Genomic DNA, 27,592 nt, shown 5'->3' with positions numbered 1-27,592 from the left:
ACAATTTTTCAACGTCGGAACCACCATTATTCTTCCGCGTACCCAATATTTAGTTGCTCGCGAAAATAAACTGCTAGATTCGCGTAACCGGACCGTTTAAAGGAGAGAACTGGAGGGTAGAGAAATCCTTTATTTCGTCGGAATTACAGGATAATCTTGAAGGGTAATACATGGCTGAGCCATTAACTTAATTTCATGAAAATCCCGCGGCCGTTGTTACGGCCCGCGCTTTCCGTCTCCGAGTTTAATTTCGAATTCATTCCCCTCGGTTTGAGAACAGTTGAAATATTCAATAGCAGTTGTTCAATCGAATAATATTTCGCGTTAAACGTTTAAAAATTCTTGCTGAGCCGCGTTCGATCATCAAATAAGAATTTCATGAATTTCACAAATATTATTAATGAAAAACTTACCGATTCAGTTGTAAATGTTGTAATCCAGAAGATGTAATCCACTTTGGGAGAACGGCACAGATTACTCTAGCTGTCACTTTCACTTTCGCTGCAGTATTATTCAACCCTGATCACGAATTATTCAACAATTAACAGTTGTCCCAGCGATATTTTGTGTGACCCTGAAAATGGCCGATTAAATTTAAATTCGGTGCTCGAAATGCCTACCGTCCATGTTGAGACACCATCTCGCCCGGAAGGTTACTTGCCTTCTTGCAATTTCCTTGCTGTAGCACACGCGTCTCCATCGAGCTGTGCATACACCCAAATTATTTTGAACTGTTCTTGCGGCGCGTACATTTTAAAGAACCGAGATGTATCAACGAAATCTCGAACGAAACTGACCTTGACTGACCTGAAACTGACTACGAAGAAGTTCATACAGCTTCGACGCTTTCCGCTTCAATTGTTTCAAAATTTATTTCGGTGCTGCCACCTGGTCGTCGTGCGGAAAAATTTCGAAACAAATGAACCGGAAAGCGTCGCGCGTCGATTGTCCAGAAACAATTAGCGGCAACTTGACGACGTGCACGTGCACGGGTCGCCACAGCTGTGTGAACATCTTCGTAGTCAGTTTCAGGTCAGTCGAGGTCAATTTCGTTCGAGATTTCGTTGATACAACATCTCGGTTCTTCAAAATGTACACGCCGCAAGAACAGTTCAAAATAATTTGGGTGCATACGCAGCTCGTTGTCAGTTTCAGGTTAGTCAAGGCCAGTTTCGTTCGAGATTTCGTTGATACAACATCTCGGTTCTTCAAAATGTACACGCAAAAAGAACAGGTCAAAATAATTTGGGTGTATGCACAACTCGATGGAGACGCGTGTGCTGCAGCAAGGAAATTGCTAGAAGGTAAGTATACACTTCCGGACGAGATGATGTCTCGACATGGACGGTAGACATTTCGAGCACCGAATTTAAATTTAATCGGCCATTTTCAGGGTCATACAAAATATCGCTGGGAACTTCGGACAAGTGTTAATTGTTGAATAATTCGTGACCAGTGTTGAATAATACTGCAGCGAAAGTGAAAGTGGCAGTTAGAGTAATCTGTGCTGTTCTACATAAGTGGATTACATCTTCTGGATTACAACATTTACAACTGAATTGGTAAGTTTTTCATTAATAATATTTGTGAAATTCATGAAATTCTTTTTCGAAAGTCGATGAAATATTGACATTCCGCGTGTTATTCGTGAAATCGCCGAAAGATAATAATTGCAGTTGATCAATTCTTCAGATTACGAAGAAATTAGCTCGTGCACCGTCTCCCGCGTTATAAAAGCAATCGCAGTATAAAGAATCGTGCCGTTCCTTGTATATGCATATTCTCGCAAATTTTGCTGATCAACATGAATAATTTCCCATGAATTATTTCCCTTCCCCGACAAGTCGTTGACACGAAGTAATTGCCGTGAAATGAATAATGCAGCAGGGTATTTCCAAAACATACACGTTTCGTACAAATAGCGGCGCATCTTATAAATATTTCATACAGAGATACTGTTCTGGAAAAGCTTGTATGTCGAAAATCCCGGTTATAGTCCGCACATTAGGATTACGTGACATTTCCCACCTATTTTTTTTCCATTCCGCTGTCAGTAAATTTTTGCACCATTACCGTTGCTCCTTTTATGTACAGCCACTCCATGGGTCGTCAATATAATTCATAACTTCCGCAACACGTTTGACGTATTACAAATAGGCGTGGGAGGAAACAATGTTACGATACTGGACTTCGGTGACGATATCTGTGTCATCGCCCGTATCCGAAATAATAATGAGACCGAATTGTTCGGTTAAAACAATTGTCGGATAATAGAAAGTGACAATAGAAAGTGATAACTGAAAGTGACTTTATTCCTTCGAAAAGAAGTTTATATTAATCATGCTGTTCCTAATTTTGCCAGAAACATCAAAATATCAATTTCCATAAACGTTGTACGAAGGTACGAATTGGGGGGCGGCTCTTTGAGGAAGTAGATTGTTGTGCTTCGTCTCGTTGATCCCGTATCCCGCAATCGTCGCTCTCAAATCTCCTTCATTATGATCCGGAAACGCGTATCCACTCTCGACCTACTATTTACCAGATACTGGATATTACCCATTATCCGCCGGGTTTTGATTAATCGTGGGGAATAAGCTGCGCTTATTGTCGGCCTTCCCGCAAAGGTCGGGAATCGATCGTCGAATGCGAGTAACCGTGGCGTTGCGTGTGTTCTCCGGAGCTAATGGATTGTCGGCGGTGCGTAATTGCGTGCGTGCCCGGAACTACATTACGCGGTTGTTCTTCGTCAATGATTTCGATCGTACAGTACTGTGCCGCGGCTATGAGTACGTATAGAAAATATCGCTATCCTGGTGCTCTAATGAATTTCCGCCGAACCTGATTAGACTCCATGTTGCCCTAATTTTCGCGTTAAACACCTCGCCAGCTAGCCCGCAACACGTTGTTATGGAAAATGGATTTTTCCTGTGAGAGATCTAGGGGCATCCGATGTTATTACATTACCCTAAGTCATGGTCAAGATCCTTGATCATTGTTGCACGTCGTGGTCTTCCTGTGGCACGATTCTTTGAGGTCAGTATATCTTATGGTGTAAGGGCGTGGTTGTGATCGAGTAATATATTGTCACTTACCTCGGCCAAAGTAGGGCCCGTGTGCATTTCAATAGTAAACCAACTCGACGGATTTAAAATTTTGAATTTATTTTGCAGATCGTGGTATCGTGAGAATGAAAACGTGGCTTAATATTCTATGCTCGCAACTGTTTCCTTACAATTCACGCAATTCTCCGGAATCCGACGACGCGAAAGAAATAAAACCGTTCCACGTCGACGTAGCAAACCGACAGACACCATGCAGATCATTTAATTTCAAACAATTCGATACTAGGAACGTCAATTAACACGATTCTCAAAATGTTGAACTGTGGCTAGAAAGATTCTACGTCGCTATAGTTAGTGAGCACATCGATCCGGTAAATAATGAAATAATCGACTTAATTAGTAGAAACGCGCACGCTTGTCTGACGAAAATGTGCATTATCTCATTGTATGTAAAAAGAGACGATAAAATTCTTGCGTCTCCTGGCAGTAACGTCGTTCTACTCATTTCTGTCGAAAGATCGATTTCGTTCTCTCTCCGTGGAAGTAAAACCGGTGCTGTCAATCCTGTTAACCGTTTAATACTACTGAACGATTGGCTTACAGATACTTCTGTATAGAAAAGTTTGCGAATTTCGTTACGATGCAATTAGCAGGACAAGTTACATTCGAATGGAGGAAAATCGAAATGATCTTTACGACCAAGATGCTGTAGCTAGTACGTTCCATATACTTATATAGAATTAACATACATGTATATACACTGATCACATTAATACATCAAGTGAGCATTTTAATGTTACCTGGAAACATTGATTGTGTTCTTAAATTGATAAAACGGCTCTTAGGTTTCCTGGAAAACGGTATGCACGATGGGTCGCACGACGATTGCATTTCGTAATTAATCTAACGTAATTGACCGTTGTTTGACAACTCGTGGATAGACATCGCTCAAGTTTGTACCAATACCAAACAGCATCTGTCACTATTTTGTTCTCTGTAACGATAAAAAGGAATCGTTCGAAACGAAAATATACATCTACCGCATATTTAAAATAAAAAATATATATATATATATCTTATTCAAAATAACGCCATACTGTAGCAAAAAGAAAAACGTTCTATCTTCGAAAATGCATAACCATCTCGCTGTTCCTATCTCGCATGTTTTCTCGATTAATAGATGAACTTCGATACAATTCAATGTTACGTGCTAAATCGTAATGTTCATGTACAGAGTTCATCGCATTTACAAAGTTCTGGGGATATCATTGTCAACATAATGATACCACGCGCGTGTACAAATTCTTTAACAAAGATCCTACGAGTCGATTTCCGCAAGTTTCTTTCACAACGAAGTAATAAAATTCTACAGCGCGAGAGTGACCCGTTCACACGATTCGGTATCCCGAAGACACGCGGGTCGCGACTTTAACCCTTTGCACTCGGAAACCATTTTAACCGGGAATTCTAAAATAACTTTTCCGGCACATAGCATTTCCATTTTACACAACAAAATGTATTTTATGCGCAGGAAATTGAATCTTGTAATTCATGCGACAACAGTTATACTTTTAATCATTTTTTTAAAAAGAATAAAAATTATTCTGGAATGAGCTATAACAATTCTAGCGGTGCAAAGGGTTAATATTGGTTATCGCGTTGCATTCTCCAAGACGGGGCAGCGACTGTAGCAGCCGCGACACGGAGTTCCAGTTTGCGACTGTCCGCGCGGGCTACGGGAGTGTTAATTAAAACAACCGCGGGATTCCGTGGCAGTACAATCGTCCGTTCGCGACAAAAGGCGAAATTGTCGGTGGCAGCATTCGAGGACGAGATCGAGGCCGGTGGGGTGGGGGGTAGGAACGAGGCGGCGCGTTTCAAAGAAATTTAAGACAATGGTTGACGGTATTTATATGAGAGACGGGCGCATGCACGTGAATAGGCCATGCGAGCAGCACTTAGCCGCAGCGGTGTATGACTTTGCCATTCATCGGAACGCGGCCGAGTCGCAAGGTCCCGCAAGCTTGAATGGGCGCGCGCGTTCCAACCGCGTTCAAGTTTATCGAGCTTGTCTCGCGGCTGCTTGAACGTGGCCGGTGTGGGGGAATAGAGGGGAGGACTTTCACGCATTAAATTCATACCGATTCGAGAGCGACGTCAGCCTTTCTATTCTTCGGTGACGTGCGCGCCGTCGCCCCGTGTTCCATTCAGAACGTCAAAGGAAGGCGCCCGAAAACCGTGAATATGCGGGGCCGCTGAATGCTCGCGACGCTCGCTTTATAAACTAAACGTCTCGCGTCGCTTTTCCTTTTTCTTAATTAGTGAGGACACTTCGCGACATGTCGCGCACAACCGAACATTCTTCGCGCTAATAGCTCGGAAAGGTGTCGCCGCTGATTGGACGCGGCAGTTTCCTCGCGTCGCCATTCACGTTAAACCGCTGCCTTGTTATTGAAAGTGTGAAACGCTTGCTGCACGGTCTAAACTCCGAATATACAATATTCAGCTTGGCTATCCGTCGCATCATCGTGGAAACAAAATTATTCCGTTGGAAGTAGACGACCGTTTGCAACGTCGTCAATGGTCTCTGACGGGAACTGTGAAGTATCATCCTCGTTGCAAAAGGCGTTTTAAAGGAAAGATACTGGAGACTCTCGCATAATATAGGAGAACATTTTTCTACAAGACTGTGACGCCGCGTGCTGCGTTCAACCGTTTTTGCCGGGCTAAAGGAAATGTCAGCCATTGAGTAACAGAAACTGTTTGTTCCACGTTGTGTGCCGTAGCGATGTAATGACACCCGCGCATCCAGGATTCGCAGTGAAACGAAAGAGAACTCAAACTGCAACGCGCACTATATCTTCGAGCGGGAATGTTATTCAGTCGCAAGTGTTCCATTAATGACATCGCCGAGTGTTCCACCGTGGCCCAAATTCTATGCGCGAACTTCAGACTGCTTCGTAACTTTGGAACACCATGAACACCTTCGTTATCGCGTTTCGCTTTCGTTCGGACGACGTTTCTCCATCAGTCGATGGTGTTACTTCGAGTTGACGAAAGATCGATCGAACTCGGTCCCTTTCTTTCCCCACAGAAATCGTACGCGCGTCTCCTGTTTCTCGGCGAAGGGATTGCTCGCGAAACGAACTTCTCGCGTCGACCCGACGCGCGAGGAACGGCGCCATTCTCAAATTCCAGCGGCTGATCGCTCAAAAACGCCCGCGAGAATGAAAAACGGGCGTGCGGCCGCTGGGTTGGCGGGAAAGGTGTCCGGAAATGTTCGAGTCCCCGGGGGATGCTAATTCGACGACGATGTTGACTCGGTGGACTGGTCACGTGACACGGGAATGATGCAGACAGAGCCGGCCCGTGCACTGTACACCGAGGAAACTCAGAAAAATCAACACGACGTTGATGGACGCCCGACGCGTCGAGTTCCGCCGATCACCCCCGTGCATCGCCGCTGGCTTTTCCTCTTCTGGAAAAGAGAAAGAAGTAACAAACAAAATTAACCGGCCCTATGCTGAAATAACAGCCAATATTTAGGATGAAAACTGAAAGACGGCCGCGGTAAACGTTCGCGGGGACAACACGGAAAATATGGGAAAATAAGCTACGAACGAGAAATAACTGTTATCTAGAAGGAATGCATTCTCTACCGAAATTGGACGATAATAATGGTGCAACAATTATAGTAATAGAATATTTTTTTGAAAAAGTTATTGGCAGTTTGGGTATATGCTTTCTATAGGCTTTACATATATCAATACATTTTGTTATTTCAGCACACTGAAAACACTGAAAGCAAGGAGAGGGCGAATCAATCATTATTTCGCTGAGAACACTGACCCTCGATCACGTGAATCATGATGTAGGCAGCCCTGGCGTTGCTTGGCAAACAGGTGTAATTGGCACCGTGGGAAATCTTGACCTTGTCGACGGTCAGAATAGAGCCGTTTTTTGTTGCTTGGACCGTGACACCCGGCTCGTTGTCGTAATTGATCATGCGACCCTGCCGATACCAGAATATAAAGCTGGGCGCCTCCGCCGCAGCCATCAGCTGGCATTCGAGACGAAGACTGGATCCTTGTTTCACGTGTAGATTCGGCCCGCCAGGGATCATAGAGTACGCGTCGGTAATACTTAACTGGATCAATCGTTTCTGGATCGGGTCGGTTTGAATCTGGACAAACAAGTATTCTCGAGTTATTCTTGTAACGGATTTGACGTAGTCGTTAGTAATCCTGTAATTCAAATTTTGTTATACAAGTATAAAAAGGAAATGTAACTCGAAACCGGGAAATATTTTGCAGCGCTATGACTAAAAATGAAATTAGTCTAAAATGGTAAATAAAGTGGCGTATAATTATAAATAGGGTGATATGACTGGTCGGATTGGGTCTAGAAAATAAAGTTTCTTCAGTTATTCTCTTAGATCTCTATTTCTCGGAACGTGACCATCTGTAGTTAAAATGCTGTATAACAGTAAAAAGAAACGACGAGGACTCTAACGCATCTCGTACTATCAACAGCACATTTGTAATGACTCGAAATACGACGTTTAGTATTAGACGAACTAATACCTTCGGTGAACTGTTAAGATTAATGGATGCTACGTCGTAGAGAAGTATAATGCTGCGTTCTTACTCTATCTTGATAATTTCTCGTTCACTTGTTTCGCGTAGCATCGTTGAAGAGTTTTCATGAAATATGTACAAAGAACGATAAAGGAATTTCTGTGTTGTTCATTGTTGCGTCCCGCCAATTCGTTTACTTCGCACAACAATAGCGTAGAATAATGTCGTTCTTGCAGTGTCGGGTACCTAGTTACCCCATAAGTCACCCGTACTTTCACGTTATCGTTTGTCCCGACTTAAATGGCTGCAAGATATATTAAGACGCTATTCTACGCATTACCTGACACTCGTAGAGCCCGGCGTCCTCTTTCTTCACGTTCTTTATCTTGAGATTCCAGTCTGGACTATCCGGGACGACGACGAACCGATCTTCGATGGAGTGGGTGTGCCTGCCCACTGTCAGCAATTGTCTATCTCTTCGTCTGCTCCATGTCACCTAGAACGAAGACGTTTACATAACTTTATTACCGTTCCTGAATTACGGTATTAATTCATTTCTTTACTTAATTAAAAAGCTATAGAATGAATTGGATCGTAAACGCCGATCGAATATATATATATGCTCATCGACGGTCAAAGAACCGAATATATATGTATATACGAAGTGTTTTCTTTCGGAAATTACGATTCCGTCAGTTCCGTCACACGACGGATAGAGGAAGCCGAGGCGCAAGGTCTCTTCCAGAGGGCTCTCGCGCGTCGCATAAATGTTGCAGCGCGTCGCTCGCGAGAGTACCGGCCGCGCATGAATTGCGAGGATTTAAATGGCGAACGGAGCCGGGGGGCGCGGAGGACGAAGGTTCGGCCGGAAACGCAATTTGACAAGGCTGCACGGGCAAATGGATCGCGAGAGGCAGGCTCCGCGATTCCGGCGCGTTACACTTGAAAACGCCTCTTGCATTTCCGCCGGCGTCACACGGGCGTCCCCGCCCTTTTTTAATTCGCTGCCGACACTCGCCGGGAAAAAAGTTGCCGCACACGCCCGTCATTATCGTCCAAGGACAGTGCACAGAGCGCACTTAATCATTTTAACGAAGACCACGCACGCGACTGTCTGCGCATCGGGTATTTCAGTGCGAGAGCTCGATATTTCAAGAGAAACGCGTGCTGGTACAACGTAGTCAATAACACAGTTACTCCCTTTTGCAACTTCGTGAGGAATTCTTTAAAATTGAATTTTTCGAAAATGAATTTTTAAATAAAAAAATATTATACCGATAATAAATATTATTACAGTGTCGTATTGCTGACAACAAATACCTTTTGAATACACATTCTAGTTATACGCGAAGCGTCGTTCCATCTTATCCTTGTCAGAATGAACAAATGAGGTGCACGAGTGCATGTTACCGTCTGCCTGTTTCCGTCGTACAAATATTTGCGACACAGAGTCACCCTATATTACACATTGCGAAAGAAGCAATCCTTTTAATATTACATTTTCTGATGAATTCTATATTTCTATTTACACGTTTTCCTGCTTCGCTTTACTTTAAAAAGCTTTACATTTACTTGTTTAAATCTGAAAGAACTTTCCGTCTACTCGAATATTTTGCGGTACTGATAAATGTATAAAATCTGCAATTCGAGCGCGCAAGGAGTCGCATAATAATCACGAGGCATTAGCAGCTAATATTTCATGATGTGCTCTCAGCCACGCGTGTTGCTCTACATTGTGCAATAAACTCTCATCCAAATGCGCTTAAGTGCGCCCCCCACCGCGGTCGCGCCGTCGCAACGAGCTCCGAAGCAATAATTCTGTTGATTGCAGCGCAGGAGGTACATACTACGCGTGTATCGCGGATTGAGCGGGAGGTTAATCTCCCGACGGCCGCCCCTTTATTTTTTACGAGTCCCTCCTTTAAGAAGTTTCGCATTTTTAATAACGATCCCGATGCCCTAATCCATTGTACCCTCCAGACAGTAAATATTATACACTTTCGAGAGATTGCTTCCTCTGCATTATTTATGGCCCATCCAAACTGAAGGAAGGAAAGTAGCTCTAATAATAAATCTCTCCCTCTTCCCTAAGTACGAAACATCGTCATCCGGCTTAGCCATCCGTAATACTGTTTTCATTTCTTGGCCGACGTTATACTTATAGCCGCGGCAAAGGCGATTTGCCCGAGAAATTCAGCGAGCTCGGCCCTCCATCCGTCACGCGTAAATAGTAAATTAAGGTTTCGTCACGTTGCCAGCTCGGTTACGCTTAACTAATCACTTAGCCTAAACCGCTATCACTACCCTAAAACGCGACTCTTTTACAGACCATTTCCATCGACAATAACAGTTTCCATGAATCGCGTTGTACGTCGGAATCGTTGGTGTCAGAATTTCGAGTATAATTTCCCAGGACGCCGGAAGTCGTCATCGACATCGACCGGCAACGCCGAAAGATCGTCCCTGTTCTCAGCGATTACGCTAGGAAATGGAGACTGGACCACTTGCGTGCCTTAATTGTCTCTGTCGAGTGCCCTCGACGTTCGCGGCAAGTAGGTTTCGCGATTTTCTGATGCAGTCCCGAGGATCGACAAGTGCCGTCACGACGAGTGCACTCGAGCATAAACGAGCTGAATAATGAACTGCCGCGACGTATTACGAGTCAGCGTCTACCTTTCCCCGTTGTCCGTTAACGCAATCACCGCGCCACTCGATCCTTTTTGCGCTCTCCCCCGAACCGTGCGATTTCGTTTCGTCGCAAGTCCTCGGGACAGGTTACTACGCTCGAAAGTTGATTTCAATCGTTCCGCTGGGATCCAGCTCTCGGGCATCGCCGCCGCGTACGCTATTGGCTACCCGGGAACCCAGTCGGCGAAACCAAATCTTTTTTGCGGCTCGACGTTTACACGGACTTCGTTTCCGCGAGCAAAGAAACGAAAAATAATTCTTCGTCCCTCCGGTCGAGCTTCCATTAATCAGTCTTTTCTTTACGCGCGCGGTTTCTCGGTTGCTATTTAATTAACGTCTCCTCGCAAAAAAGTGCTCCGGAGACACATTTCACGTTAGGCTCGTGCAACACTTTTCGTGAAACGGTATGCTCGCAAACTTGACAATTTCTTGTCTAACCGTAGCTGTAAATATTTGTTCATCTTCCTTGTCTTTATCGTGGAACGCTAGGATCCATTGTTAAACAGTTTTTCCGCGTTGTACAGTAAATAATTTGACAGCGATTTTCTGGTCTATTAATGATCGTCTTTAGTTCGTAATTATTATTGTGAATTCACACACGCCGCAGATACTTGATAATCGAAATATCAGAAAAATGCCCATCCTTCCGCGCGGCAACTTTGTGGAAGATGAAGCTCCGGATCGATGGGGATTTAATTAAAAAACAGATCGGCCTCGACCGCAATGGACACAGTTATTTTTGAAAATGGGATTTACGGAATCGAAGTTGCATTTATTGCAAATATATCGCACGGTTGGGCCCGCGCAGAAGGAGAACACGTATCCGGTTCGCTCGTAATCGCGGTACTCGCGTCGCGCCGGTTTCAAACCCGTATAAAAATAACTTTTAATTATCGTCCGCGGGAATGGCTCTTTAATTGAAAAGTAACGCACGCGGAAGTTATTAATTCACCGGGTTAACGAATCCCCGGAACGCGTAATTCGTTAGAATCGATTCTCGTCGGCTTATGAAAATTTGAAGCCTCGAGGATCGCGTGGTCGCGCGTTCGCTGGGCCTGATTCTCTTGATCACTGGCGAATGTGGAAATCAATGGGAATTGATTGTCAAACCCTCGCGCTATAATAACGAGTCAGACTCGTGACAAAGATTTCATACAACATCTGCTATGTATGAATATAATTCATTTCTCCTAAATTGAAATCAAATTGAATTCATTAGTTATCAAAGTCTAGAAACGGAAGGAAATAAAGACAATGCAGGAGATAAAAATGTACCGGTTCTATTAAGGAAAATATAAAGGATAAATAAGCGCTGATCAACGCAGCGTGGAAGGGGTCGTAGCGCAAGAGGTTAAGACGATATCGCGACCCGTACAAATTAAATTTCAATCGTGTGCCTGCGATGTCGAGAAATGATGGATCGTGCGAGCCCGCGCCGCTGTGCTGGGAAGATCGATGCCTAATGCGAGGCCAGATTTTTCGTCTCGTTTTAGCGCGGATTCGTCGTCCGGCAATCCTCTAATGGAAGCGAGATTAATAAGTGCCCCTTTGATGATATAATTGAATAAATCGCCAACGCATGGTCCCGATGAAAACTCGGTCACAAAGAAACGCATTAGGCTGATTCACTTTTTAACGTTTTCTATTTCCGTGACTACCGGGAGACTTGTTCCGCATAGAAAATATATAGCACTACGTTTCATCATCAGTGCTATGCGTAGCTCTTCTGCCGTGGTAATTCAAAAGACTAGCTCTTCTTTAGAGATCATTGTCGAACGAATAAACTACGACGAAGTTTCTGAAGTACTACGGCGGTTCATAAGAAAAACATTTATTAATTTCGAATGAATATTTTCCATAAATATATACTAGTTTATTTTCGTGCAGTAGTTTATACCGACGGAAATGATTTAAGAAGAAAAACTATTTGATTCCCGTTTTTTTTCAAATCGTCGTAGTCATTTTCATTTTGTGTACAGATTGGCTAATTAACAAGTTGCTTGCGAAGCGTTAATAAGCAAAAGATAATGGACATTGAATGAAAATCTGTCCCACTCAAATAAAGTGAACAGTGATTGTTTCCAGCGTGCTTCGATGGCCAGGGAGGCGGACAACTTTATAATTTCATGTTCGTCTCGTCGAACGACACCGCTCTGCTTCCTCCTACGACGTACGTGTGACAGATTATAACCAGCGGGAAAATTTATGGCTACTAAAACGGCCATACTGGCGCAAACTGCCGCCATTGCGGAGCGGTTGCCTTTAATTGCGCCCACGACTCGGAACGTATTCTCTACGAACGAAGTATATACCGGTCGCTGATGTTCCTCATTAATATCATTAACCAGTCTGCTTAATCCATGGTAATGAACCAATATGGTGCATCGTATCCTTCCGGGTTGTAAAAGGGGCGCAGCGCGTGGGCTTCCTGTTGGATCGTAAAACTCGCGAAGTCTCGTAAAGCTAAACGATTATTATGGATCTCTGCGTTAACTTAAGAGAGTCTGGACCGGTGAAATGTAAAAAGAAAACAATCGACATAAGAGATCATGGCCGGAGAATAAACTGAAAGAAACTTGACGAGAATTTATGTTATTTACTCTAAAATATATTGTAATATATAATATAATATATTATATTATATTAAAACGACTTACAGTTTTCCTTTTCAATATAAATAATAAGGACATTGTACAATCCACACGAACGTTCGACAACAGACGACCACACTATCGTTTCCCTTCGCCATGAAAATGTTACGGCATATCAACCGGGTGATTACGAACGAAAATGTTACCGGTCAGGTTGCTCAGCCCCTACCTTAATCGTTCCGAGTCGGTTTACGACACAAGTTGACCGGAACGGCGCAGGAGGGACTACAATGGCGACATGGCCAAATATGTTTCACCCTCGTCGTCTTATTGTTCGAGTGACGGAAAGGGGTCGAAAGCGGCAGATTCCTTCGGCGTCGGGGAACACGTGATTCCCCATTCATTATGCTGCAGTCTGGTATTGAGTGGATCCTCGAGAGCACTCGACGTTCATCGAGGTATAAGATACGGCGTTATTCGCATCAGGTACACGGGAGGCTGCGGGCTGCGGATCGCAGTGACGCGGGTTGTTGCAGCATCCTGCGTGTCTGGTCTCTTCTTCGTTCGGTTTCTCGATCTTTCCCAGCACGCAGGACGAAGGGTGTCAAGAGAGAAAGCTAGGCAACGGGAATTCGCCATGAATAAAAGATCGTGAAAAGGATCGCGCACGAATTTCCGCGTGGCTCGGCACCCGGCTCGGCTCGGCCTGGCCCGGCCCGGCCCGACCTGGCTAGACCTCTGCTACGACCCCCGGCTCGGCTCGACTTGGCTCGGCTCGACTCGACTTGATTCACCGTCCCCCACGTATCGATTACTTCCTTCACGCTTTTTGATCTGCTACGATATACGATCCGAACCGAGCCACGGGTTATCTTCAGCCCGTGAACTTACTTTATGGGCTTTTTTTTCACCATCTACGAGCCCCCGTTCTATCGCAGTTCCGACGAGATTTACTGCTCAACCTATGACCAGGAGCCGGTCGACGGTTAATGCAGGGACGCAAGTTTTAGAGCCGAAGAGATCTGAACTCGGGCTCAATCGGACTACCGGGATCCCTCGTTTGCGATAGAGTCAATCGGTCGTGATTCAATATACAGTGGTGTGTCGACTTTTAGAATCGGACGTTGAACCCCGCCAAAACACTTTCGAACAGTTATGTTATTTGGAATTTATTTTCAAGGCTTTCGATACAACCGTGTGAACTTAGATCCTAATTATCAATTAGGATATTTAACTGTTTATTTAACTGTTATTGTTCCGCTGAAATGCAAACGAACAATTTTTCTGCAGCTCCACGCACGCGTACTGCTACATTACTTTCCCATTTGCGCCGGATGATACACGATCGGGCCAAAGAGAAATGTCTCGCGTCCTCCGGGCATTCGAAATGAATTTATTTCACAGGCCAACGAATCAATCCGGTAACAGTTACTTCGTATTTGTTTGTGCGCGGTGAAGTCGTCGAAAGTTAGTCGAAACGATGGCCAAGAGCTCCCGAAGCTGGCCGACTGTCATCATTGAAAGGAAATGTCAGGCGAATAAGTCCGGGAAAACGAAAGGAAAAAGAACAAACAGCGGAACATTTACGATATGCCGGGCGAACTTCGCGAACTTGATCGAGAAACAATTCCGATCCGTGTATCTCTCGTTTCTTCGTGCTTCTCTCGAAACGATTCCGACCTGTACCATATGGTAGCAATATGGCGGCGATTCTCATCGTGAAAACGGCAAACTTTTGTACGAGTTTTCCCCCCCACAGAGAAAACAGATGCTACTCGACGGCGGCAACAGTAAAAACTTGCCAGGTTAAAAACCCATTAAAAAATGCAATCGCGGCCGGGGCGAGGGGGGTTCGGAAAATTGTACCGTCGAGTTCTCCACGGTATCGGCTGCGAGGAAGACTTTTAATGACAGGAGGTAATGGAAGGAAGACACGTCTGTCGAGATTGAACAACAATAGTGCCGTTTACGCGAGGCCAGCTTTTATAATCCCCTCCCCTCCCCTCCCCTCCCCGACGACGGGGAAGCAGGACGAACTTCCTCCTTTCACGCGGCAGTTCATTACGAAAGTTTATTCGATATTGAATTTCGATTATCGCCAAAGTTATCGCCTCGATGTCCGAACTGGACCTTGCTCGACAATCTACTTTGCTTAATACTCTCGCAAGCGGAGAGGAGACACGCCGATGGCTGAAGCGTACACGAGAGAATGATCTCGTGAACTGTTTCTTAACCGATGATGCAAAAATTGATTAAACGAAAATGCGTACTAAATCGCACGCCGTGATTCAATTATTTATTACTTGCTGTATGCGACATTTAACGATAAGTACGGCAGTGCGGAATCTGTTGTTTCGCGGCCTACATATTAAATTACAAAAATCAGGTGGGACCAACGTAACATTTTTAAATTATAGTCTTTCTAACACTTCCATATTAAAAGGTTTTGGTATGTTATATTTGTATTTCTTTCTATTCTTTGTTCAAGCCATTATATTCTCTATTAAATTATTCCGCATAATTAGTAATGCATTACCTTCACACTTAAAGCCTTATCAAATAATTTACTAGTGTTTAGTAGTTTCATGTGTTTGTATAAAAGATTCTTTTTAGCACAAAATGAGTAAAGCTGTAGAAGAACTTGGCGGCACTGTTACGCTATTGTAAACTTGTTAAAAATCACATAAAAATATTGAAATAACTTTACGATGTCTATAGTTCGTTAAATAGTTTTCGTCTGCGTTAAAGTGCATAGAGGGTACACCGATACCTGTGCGTCAAATTTGCAAAAGCACAAAACCGATTTTGAGTGTTCTTCGTCTATCGCAGCGCGAAGTTGCAACACCGATTCCGCGAAGAGACCGAGCATTCGCAATGTTTTGTCGTTGTTGCATATTGCCGCGGCCGGTTTCTAATTCATCGATGTGTACGTATGTATGTCAATACGGTGCGCATTCACGTTTCGACCGTTCGATTCCAACGATAGCAAGTAGTTCGGGAAATAATTATGCATATTAGGCAGGCATTCGTATCATCCGTTAATTCACATATCGAGCATTATATACGGCGTGGCGCGGGATAACAAGAGAAACGGTGATACAGCTCTCAATTTCCATCAATAAGCCAACGTCATTTTCGCGAGCGAATCACGGGGGATGCGCGTGTATCATCGAACGGTAAATGGGTTAATCCAGTTCTCGGTTCGTTTGTGTTTTACCACTGACGCTTTAACGAACGGCGCGCGATCCAGTGAACCCTTCGGGTAAATGTTAAACCGGTCCTCCTAATTCCTGTCAAATAGTTCGATTCTTCGCCGAGAAACTGCTGCATCGCACCCGTTCCACGAAAGTTCGATCTAGGTTCCCGAGTTCGGCGGTTTCGCGCAGGAGCTTCTGTATCAATGCGGCAACGAAACTTTCCGGAACCTGCACCGATCGAGTCAATTCAAAATTATCGATCATTAACCCTTTAACTACTGCTATGCATCCTCCATCACCGCGTCTCATTAAATTTGCTGCCACTACCTTTGAATTGCAAGTTCCTCGAGTCGTTGACGATGGATTTGTCCTATAAGTGTATCAATTAATCGCGCACGGCTTGTGTTTATTAAAATCTATTAAATCTGAAAAACAAGCGCAGAAGTGAAAAGAAACAATGGACTAGTAAAAGTGCATTATACTACGTATCCTAGTAATTGACAATAGATGTAGTCAAAGGATTAATAAACTCTAAATATTTTACGTGTAAAAGTATTAAAAGCGAATTATATCTCTCTTGCCATTCGTAAAATTTTATAGCTTTTGTCCAGCTGAACACATGATGGATTTTGTTGCAAAGAGAGTTTCTCGTTCATAATTTTATAACTTTAATCTCGTCTACTGTAATATATTGAAATTTAACGAACGATAATCAATACATCAGCGAATATGTTTACCTTTATCATGAAAAGTTGAATATAAATCGAATTGCTCGGATAATTACTCAATTTGAAAGTTTCCATTCATATCGTTCACATCGAGTGATTCTTTCAAAGCGTTCGTATTGTAACAGCGTTTGATATTGCTATCGAATCAGTGAACAATGCGGATGTCGCCAAGGGGCAGCCAATTAAATTAGTGCAGTGTCGTGTCCACTATTCTCTATGATCACGTTGCCGGTTCCAATCAGCGCGAGAGAATACTATAATCACGGATCGATTAGCGGAATAATTGAAAATTATTCCATAACTGTTCCAGTAATAATCGTGTCGTTCGTCGAAAGAAGTTTAATATGATATTTCGTCTACTCGATCATTTTGTCTACAATCTAAACGATCGCTACGTTTAGAAAAGACGAATTCGTGAAAACCAGTCTACCGGTCGTGGATGAACTTTCCGCCGCGTTCCAGAGACAATTCGTTACTCGGAGCAGAAAATTGGAGAAGTTGCCCCACCCGCGCCCGGCGGGATTTCCTCCTGGATTTCGAACGCACGTGTACCGATTTCCGAAATATTCATATTGCCTCCAACTACCGTGAAATTTATACCCGACACAACGGTCGAATATAATGCTGAAACACTTCTCGTCGGTTCCGCGCGCAGCCATCGACACGCCGCACACGATCGCCTCCTCCTGTCTCTACGTGGCCGGCACAATCGCTGGGACCGATACAAATATTTTATGCCGCTCCGATACCGAGCCGCGGATAAAATAATTCTTCGGTTCGACCGAGCTTTTCGCCATTGTCAAATTTCCGTCTACGTTACGACCTTCCTCGAATATTAAGGACAGTGTTCGAATTCTATTGCGATATCAGAAAAGTTTTATGCCACGATCGAATATGTCTGGTGAATCAGCTACGTTTGCTTTTCGTTGAACGATCTGCTGTTTCGCTGAGCCAAAATCTTCCACGGTTTAAAAAGTGATACCTGAGAAGTTTGAAATTAACAATTAATTCGATGAACTTGGAAGTAAGATTTCAGGTCCTCAATAGTGTTTCTAGCGTTTGAATGACAATTGTTTAAAAATTGAACTGGGTCCAAGTGACTCAAGATGAGATACACATTTACCTATAACTGCTTCTATGTTAATTTAAAATAACGCTCGCGTTTGAATAAATCTGTGTCTTTCCGTGAAGCTTTTCTCCTTTTTCTTCACTCTCCATCCACGTCTCGATCGAAATTGGCAAAAAAGGACACGCAATATAACGGCAGACTTCTGCAGCTATGTATATCGAAGGGCCAAGGTCAAAAAAACGTGTAATCTCGGGAAGCTCATTTTTCAGAACTCCCTAGGATATTCGTGAAACGGGTCCGGCGGTTCTCCCGAATCGACAGCGTAGGCAATATACAGTTTTGTGACGCATAAAATATTCGATGGTAAGAGAAGCCCGGCTCTCTCTCTCTCTCCCCCCTCTAAATCTACGCCTATATTAAACGTAGTACGGTGACTCGTCTATCGGTAGGGTCGGAGGGGATCGTTCCATTATATGAAAAAGTTCGACGGAAGAATATCTCTCGGCCTTGTTCCGTGCCCGCAGACCCGGTGTTGTGCTCGTACCACGATTTCCTTGTTATCGCCTCTCAGACGATTTAATCTCTCGCAATAAGAGAACAAACGCTCCTTGTGTCCGCATTATTTCACGGGACAAAGGGTTGCGCGCTTCCTCCTTGCGGCCGCCAGGAAGCGGTAAAAAATTCCCCTAAACATGGGTTACGGTGCGGCGCCAGAGAAAATCCGTGCCGACCAATGGCTCGTATACTCTTTTATACAACTTGCGCCGTAAAAAAAATTGTTTAATATAGAACGACCGTATCGTAAAATCGTCGGAAATAGATACCGCATTATGAGAACGGCGCGTCTCTCCGATACCGATGGTCATGCTCGACTTTTACGAGTTCTCGAGATTCTCAACAGCGATGGAGATCTGCTCTCATTGGTCTATTAATCGCCACGTGAAATAATTCTGAAAACACTCGCACGAATGATTTTCTAGATTTTGTATTCATCGTACCTCGATTCGCTGGCACCTCTTCCTCGATTAGTTCAAATACGGATTCTTTCCCTATGTCAGCAGGTCATGGTAATATCGTGACCTATTTCCCACTTATTCGAACGAAACTGTTTTGGTGCGCGAAGATGAGTTCTCTCCAGCTTTTCTCTCGCTTCAACGACGTTCTGTTTGTGTTCCTCTGATGAAAGAGGCACGCACAGATACTTTCTAGATCCTTTTTAAAATGCGTCAAACATTTATAATGCTAGTATTCAGGCCAAACATTTTTCCTACTTATCACCTCTAAATTCAGAGTTTTCTTAAAATTTTCGAAAAACGCCGCATGTTACAATTTCATGAAAAAATTCATGAAAACAAATCTAAAAGCTTCAAAAGAATATACAACTTAAGATATTGTCGATACGAAGAATGAACAATGAAAAATTTAAACAATGTCTCCAAACTGTTCGTAAAACATATTTTGGTGCATTCTTCGACCAATTTTTCTCGAAAACGGAACCTTTAATAAAAAAATGTTATCCTCCTTTTTCGACTTGTTTGTTGAAATAGAACCAACCCCTATTCGGTTATATCACCGGTTACGCGACACCCTGTACAGCTGAGCCCGTGTGTGTACCATCACCGGGCGCGTATTTGTTTACAGGAATATCTGGAAATGACGGTGATAACGGTGATCCTTTATCAAGGTGACGTCTAGGGAGGTAATGTTTTTACATCAGTTTGCTCGCACGCTATCACCGCGCGGAACGCGCGCGAGAAAGAAATAAGAAATACAAGGAGTTTATTTTACGATCCGGCGCCTCTGATGAAATTTTCTATTATTTTATCTGCACGACGAGGCGCGGCGTGCCAAACAATCTGCCGGATTACAATCATTGAGCTTTGTGTTGCGTCGCGCGGCACGACCAATCGAATTTTTTTCGATTTCTCTGTCGTATCAGCAGTTGCAATCGGAGCCATGCCTCCGCGGACCGAATTGAAATTCTAGCCGGGTACGAATCGATCTTTAGCCAACACTTATAGGTGTCCTTTTGTAGGCGAACGCGCGTCGTGCATTCTCAGTTATACGTCGGCCTATGAGCTTGGGGTACCTTAGTTGCTACAGTTGCGGGGACGTGCCTCGTTACTTTCCGCTGTCGCGATATTATACGATAACAAGTGTCGGAGTGTATCTCGAAGAAGATCCATTTAAAGTGGAGACCCTTCGGATCGCCCGCTGCAAGCGCTGGAATTTAGGCTGAGTGCTTCTCAAACTCGGATTCGAGAAATCGGGACTCGGGACGTTTTATTGGAGTGATGCAGCGTCGAACACTTCGCGCTTTTTGATAATAATTCTGGAACTGATACAAACGATGCAGCGGCGCAATCGTATACGTTACTCTACAAAGGCTCTTTTGACGGTGTTTACATTGCAAATCTAAGATAAGTATCCAGGATTTGTAAATAAAAAACACAAACTGTTATACTTATTTATTCATCCAAAGTTATTTCGTCGCTTTCAAAATTCGATCTAGACTTGACATTTGATACTAAATCTGTGTAAATGAAATCTGAGTATCAAGAAAGTACTCCAACGGTTTCCAAAAGATATATGATGGGATCGAGATTCCATTGGTAATACAAACTTAAGACTACCCATTTAATTTGTCGAGCCACTGCAGCAGACACTCGCGTCGAAAATGCGTTTTCCGGAGCATAAGAAATTGGGACATTGGCAGTTACGCTCACCTACTACGGTCTGAAAGATTAGACGATTTACTTGCTCGAACGAATTTCTAAAACGGTCGGAGATAAATAGCGAGTTGGTAACGAGTGTCTTTCACGTGGCATGGGCGAATGTCCACAGGGAAGGAACCGATAGAAACGGAGCTTGCTGCGATTAATCGCGTTAACGAGACACCGCCATTTTCTATTCACTCGGATCATAATTGAGCAGTGAATTTACGTTAAACCGGAATTGCCTCCGAACCGGGGAACAGCATCGTCGGGTACATCTGTCGCGACGTTCATTTCTGCACCCGCCACGCAGGGGGATCCGTAATTGTGCGTTGCATACGGAGGTATACGACGCTTAATGCTGCATCTATGAAACATTCCTCTTGCGAATTGCACACGCCGCGAATTGCTTCGTTCGCAACTGGGTCTTGTACAATATCAGGTTCTCCTCTTTCAGTCACCTACGTGTCGAAATTACCGGGGAACGATCTGTATATATATTTGAATCCTCCAGTAACCCATGTTCAAAAGTTGAAAGTTATCGTTGCAGTAATTCCTGACTTTTTACGTCAAATGAAAAGGAAACAGTCGTTTTAACAGTATCAGATTTCATAGCAATGGAGCACTGTTGGAGGGCACAGCCATAAGAAACTATTCTGTCACCTCGCATATTTAACCAGTATGTTGGTCCTGGAGGGGAAGGCAACAAACAACGCTAAAAAAATCTGGCGCGCTTGCTCTAAGAAGAGTATCGTTTCAGGTTTCAGTGGCTCCTCCGTTATGAAAACACACGTCGCCGTATTTCTTGGTTGTGTTTATCGCCCCGGGGCGCTATTTGACTAGTTTTTGTTCCGGAAACAATACGCAAAGGAACGAGCACTCGGAAATGGCCCACTTAACCGTCCGTCATTGGCAATATATCGACATCTCTCTGCCGATGTTGCTTTTGTCGCGGTCGAATTCCACGGATGCCTGCTGTAATTGAACTTCGATGATGTCTCTTCGTTTCCTCTTTCTCTCCCTCTCTCTATCTATCTCTTCCACTATCTATCTATCTATATATCTCTACCTCCGTCTTTCTCTGTTTGTCGTATTTCTCTTTCTCGCTGCTTGACGCTGCTTCCTTTGAGCTAGCGGGAAGCAATCGACGAGGAGGACCCGAAAGTCGCTGGTGTCTTCGGGCATAAGGAAACGCACACAGAGTCGGGTAATATTAGCACACTCCGGGATGCCAATATGTTAACGTTGACGTATTTCGAAGGCACTTTTAGCTGAATTCGGGCGTGCGCGGTGTTTATGGAGGAATGTCCGCTCTGGGGGATCGTCCCCGACACGTGCCTGATCTCGTTTCAAGTGTGCACTGCTACTTGTCAAGCAAAGAATTGATAGACTACGTGTAATAGTTTGTTTCGGATCGTAGGTTAAGTGATTGACTAGGAACTTCTTAGGGATTGAAAATGGGAAGATAATATTACTGGAATATTTGTCGTAAAGTTGACGTTTACAAGTCGTTCGTGCATCCAATCATAAAAACATCACTAATATTAAAATATGCGTAGCACGAATTTATCCAGTGTCCGCTGAAACAACTCTCATTACAACTGTATGTAATAGTGAATGTCATTGTAATAATAAGAAAAATCAAGATGATACAATGGGAACAAAGAAGATAAACGAAATCTCTTTCGTCGAAAATAATCTAACAGCTTCGCTAAATTTTTCTCTTACTGCTGTCACCTTAGAAATCGCAGATTACGTATAAATTTTTATCCTAGTTACAATTTTTCTCTCTATTATCCGAACTCAAGTCAGAAACCCGTAGAAATTCTGTCACAGTAATCTGATAAAAGACTGCTTTAAAGGTTACCACCTAAATCGTCCTTCCTAGGGTAGCAGCAACGCAGGTGTGGCGTTAATTGTTGCGATCCGAAGTCAGCCCCTGCGGTCTCTACGAAGCTTCCACCCTCGACTCTAAAGGGTCATAGCGCGGTAAAGAGAGTTGTCCGAGCGGTTTCCGAAATGAAAAGTTCGAAGCCGAGAGTTCGGAAGCGAGCGGCAGTTTTAATATCGTATGCAATATTTAACGCGGAGCTGTAGCGGCGGGGGGATTCGCGGTTTTCTGGCGATTCCGACTCGCCCCAGGGTTCCGTCACGGAGGTCTCCTAGATGTCGGAGGGTTTCCGCGCAATTACCGCCGCAGAATCGCGAGAATTGGGTCGTGCAAACGTTTAATCTAGCCGTGGTGCACGGAGGTGTTGAACGGTCATCCAGACCGGCGCATACATTACTTACTCTGATGGTATTCGAGTTGTCTGGACGAGCGTCACGGTGAGACTAGTAGCAGCTGGTCTTCGTCTTCTTACGGATCCAAGGTATATTTCGTTTGTCTCTTCGCGAGAATCGAAAGTACAATTCCTTGCGCTTTCACGAACGCGTAAAGAATATAACGGTGTAATGAAGAATAGGATACTATTCGTATATGGAGTATAAGGTGAGTGCTATGGCGGTCGTATTGTTTTATTTGAATGCAAACCAAAAGTCTCGTAGGTCGTATAGTTCTTATAACGATTGTGAATACAGAGACTACTTAAGAGAATACAGAGACGCACTATGTGAATGTTGTAAAACAGTTTTATATCACCATAACCGGATATGGGGCATGCCTTCTATGGGGGTACAATCTAAAGTAGACTTGTGCTATTATGGTACTGGTTCTGCTAAAAAGTGAACAACAGATTTTTTAGATCGTGAACGATGCTGGAATGATAGTCTTTATCTATTTGTCGCTTATCTTTTACCAATTTCTTTTTTTTAAATAAATTTTTTATTACATTTTTCTACTCTCATCTTTAAAAAATACTAAAATCTAAACAACTTCTAAACCAATGATTTCTTGCTACAAGTGAGTTGAATCGGCGAGTACAATAAAAAAATATATGATTCTTATATTCTTCTATATACGATACTTCCTGTCGTCCGAATTGCTGAGATTGTTGCGGTTTAGCCAACCTTGCGACACTTCTTCCTTTCTTTTCCGGACGGTTCGCCGTTTCACTTTGATTTGCCAGTGGCGTAATTAACTGCTGTCAACGGCAAACGCGCGCTGAGCGAACCGACACACCGGAACTGGGAGGAAGACAAGATCGGGGGGATGGCGAAAGAAAGGGTGAGGGAGGAGCAGTTTCCTCAGCCCATTGCCCCGGAGCGAGGATTTCTCACCCTGTCATGATCATATTCTCACTTAGACAGCCGGCCTGACAACGTTCCGTCCAACTTCTGCTCTTATCTACCTGTTTACTCTAGTCTGGTGTCCCGAGTCGTAAAATTGATCCCCTGTACTTTGTTCACGCGGTTGGCGGGCTTGTCGTGCAACGTGTTACAAGATCACAGAAAGCCGTTCTGGTTTTAGCAAACTTTGAGTGGATGGTTCCTTTGAAGCACAATAGATAAATGAGGGTTTAAACAATGAGTTTCGTACGAAATTATTTGAATAGCATTCGAAAGACAGCGGGCTTTCAACAGCGGAGTGAAAACTAATTATCGTATATAATAGTAGTATAACTTATCGTTAGTAAAGATCAAATGTGGAACACTAACTATGTAAATATCCTATTGTCCGAATTTTCTATTATATTTTTATAACAACTATGAGATCTTCTTAGATGCCGGTAATTAATATGTCGTACGATAATTAGATCTTTTAAAATGGTTTTAGATATACAATAACGTAGCTTTGAATGCTTTATAGCTCCTATCATGTCTATGATAATAGCTTTAAGATATAATATAATTATTGATCCAGGTTTGTTAAATGATTAATTTCATAAATCACGACTGTTTGAAATATCTTGAAACCCGATCGAGACGATATTCTCTAGCGATTTTTATACACGAGTTCCAGGTCTGTCTCGGATTGATGACGTATATTGGTCCCTTAAAGGGTTCAGTGTACGGGAACGTTTATCACCTTTGGGTACACGCAGCTCTTCTGTCGTCAGTCGAACGGAAAATCAATCCTGCGTGTCCTTCCTGAGTGGTAATGGTCCGCGACACGGTCAAAGCTTAGCTGCGACGTCCTCGAGCTTAAAGGACAGGGGAAATCCGATTCTCTCGTGCAATTTCTCTCGCAAATGAACTACTGGCTTCTCCACGTCCCAGTTCTCTCGCCTACGATTATTTGCACCTCTATGCGCCTCAATCCACGTAGAACTAAACCGCTATCGATTACGATGCTCTGGTTATTTAATTTCATCCATTCCTCCATCTTCGATCGCTCCAGTTGCATATCCGCCGTATTGTACGTAAACATCTGGATAGCTAAGTATAAGTTTCAAACATCGAAACCAATCCAGATTTATTCTTGTACTTGTCTTCAGAAATGAGAATGATTCTGATGACAAAAGTGTGGTTTTATTTCTGAATTGAAAGATATGTCTGACTATTTTGATTATTACTACTCTATTATATATCTGTGCTATAGGTATAGAATTACCTATACAGAGTATATCAAAATTATTGTAACTCCGGAAAATGAGGGGTTCGAAGACACAACCACAGCTTTGTTGACGAGTTATTGACGATAAATAGTAGCCAATGAGAGGCGAGTGGTTGCGGGGAAAAGGAAAGGGAGCTGTTTCGTCCCGGATTCGCTAGTGGACTAGTCAGTAAGGCTTTCTAGCGAGCCCTGCCTTAGACAGGGAAAGGGTAAGGACGGTTTTGGCGGTATGTATGCAAACAGCGACGGTCTTAGCTAGCTTTCGGGAAAACAAAGATCACATCATTAGCAACTGCTCATTAGTAGAGAAATATAGCCTTCGCCCTCTCGCGTCTCGAAACAGACGTCCATTAAAGAAATTATCACGAGTCATGAATGCGAGAGTCATAGATCCGCTAATGCGCAAAGTTCGCGGCAGTTCGCCTCGGGTAATTTCACCTGAACTTTGGCCAAGTTCCTTTAATAACGGAATCTTTGATTGTTCGACTACTATCGCGTACAGTTTCGTGATATCCAATGTGCTTCCGTAGCAGCAAAAAAAGGATATAAATTAGACACCATGGATCTCTCAGAATAGAAGTAGTCGATGCTACTCTGGTATGCGAGCACCGCTCATGAAACAAAAAAAGTTGCACAGCAGTGAGACAGGTGACGCGCGAAATTCTCGCGAAGACGACAACGTCTTTGCCCGGTGTTGATTGACCGAATCGGACTGCAGGCAGAATTACGTCGTGACGGAACAATTCCGCCCACCTATGTCCTGAATAATGCAGCACGAATCTTAATCACGCTTTCATTGTGCATACTCGCGGGAAATACGAAATTTTCTACGGCAATTTCTCGAGCCGCGTCTGCGAGCGGCGCGCGCGCGCGCGCGAGTCGAGCCGGGCCGAGCCGATCTATGCCGAGTCGGTGGAACTGCGGTTCCCGGCGCGGCGCGTTGACGCTTGCAACATTAATAACGAGAAATTACGTTCCCGGGCGGAAGGGGCGCGGTTTTGACGACGACCCGACGCGGCTCGATCCACCTCGGCTCGGTTTCTTCCGTCTTTCATCCACCTATTTCTCGGCGCGTCGTCTTTCCGCGTTGCTCGCGCGAGACCGGCTTGCTAGCACAGCGCGTTCTCCAGATACGTTTCCCGATTTCCGGCCTTTTGCCAACAGTGACCCCAGCCCGGGGCCTGCACACGCTCCCGGCTCGATCATTTATTTATGGCCTGGATCGTAAGGGAAAGACGGGGAAACGCGGAATGGCCAATTCTAAAGAGTCGGCCGGACTTTGCGGCAGTAACTGGAGAATTGTTCGAGGAGAACGACACGGATTGGCATTGACGTAACGTAAACCGTTTTGAAATGTTCCTACGATATTAGATCGCTGAGTGGCCTGCAGCTACACGCTCCAGTTAATCGCTATTGTATTTTCTCAATACGGAAGAGGTGCTCAAAGTCTCATGCTTAACGCATTGAACGCCGCGTCACCCAAAAATTTGGGTGATTACGTAAAATCGCGTCTACAAATCTGTTTGGAAACAAATTATAACCACGTCGCGTTTTTCACGCCGTTACATGTATTTTCACGTACTGGATGCATCATGTTTTCACGTCGTGTCAGAATTTTACATTCACGTGAGCTTTTCCTCGATGTTTCGCGTTCCATTATTAACACGATGTATTAATGTATTACTGAATAGTTGTCACTGTCGCTGTTTTAATGTGACACATGCATGGCTCCTATCCATGATATCCCGTGCTATCTTATGCAACGTGACAGCACGCGAATTCAGCTGACATAATATCAACGTGCTTGTTTCTACCTTTAATTGCCCAAACGTTTCCTATACTCAATCACCGATTTTGCCATTTATGAAGGATTTCCTATCTCAGAAACACTTGTACGAAATATGCTTTAATATCCTTTAACCCTCAAACAGCGGAGCATTTCTATTTTATTATCGACAATGTATATAACATTTCTAACCTTTGTTCATTAATTTTTTAAAACGTATTTTCGAAAATATTTTCTGCGGTCTTATATTAGCCTTTCTATCGTTCCCAATATAATAGCAATTTTATTTTACGATGCGAGCACGTGGTTAACGCGCAGGTGTCTTTTCACTCTTCCGGAGTTGCCAGTCAATTTCTTCCTATTTAATTATTCTTGCTGGAGAAGAGAAGAAGCCAGCCTCGTTTAGAGAGCTCTCCCGTTGCATCGCGGCAACGCAACATCCCCGCAAATTGATCGTTAGGCTACTCTCTGAGGCGAGTGTGTTTCAGAGCCGATTGAAAATTTCAACGGTTCCACTCGACCGCTGCGTGACCGTCCCCTTTGAATCCTTTCGGGCCCGAGAATAAGAAGGCGGGCACGCGGCTGAACTCTCGGATAAGCGCGCGCGGCCGGTTCCCCTCCGTCCTGTGACACGTGAAATCTTAAAGACGGTGACCGGTCTTTGAAAGATCTCTGAAAAGACGTG

General features: G+C 43.9%; 1 protein-coding gene across 1 annotated transcript in view; it reads right to left on the bottom strand.

Annotated features, from left to right (window-relative positions):
- Positions 1-4,035: 4,035 nt before the first annotated feature.
- LOC144478355 (limbic system-associated membrane protein) overlaps positions 4,036-27,592 on the bottom strand; it is a 75,025-nt gene continuing 51,468 nt past the window's right edge. The window contains exons 4-6 of the mRNA XM_078196165.1: positions 7,980-8,135; positions 6,912-7,245; positions 4,036-6,540 (exon numbers count right to left, since the gene is read on the bottom strand). Of these exons, the coding sequence (XP_078052291.1) occupies positions 6,395-6,540; positions 6,912-7,245; positions 7,980-8,135 (636 nt within the window). The 3' untranslated portion in view covers positions 4,036-6,394. The remainder of the gene's footprint in view (positions 6,541-6,911; positions 7,246-7,979; positions 8,136-27,592) is intronic.

This window comes from Augochlora pura, chromosome 2 (assembly GCF_028453695.1).
Source record: "Augochlora pura isolate Apur16 chromosome 2, APUR_v2.2.1, whole genome shotgun sequence".
Lineage (NCBI taxonomy): Eukaryota > Metazoa > Arthropoda > Insecta > Hymenoptera > Halictidae > Augochlora > Augochlora pura.
This window is presented reverse-complemented; position numbering and strand designations above follow the sequence as displayed.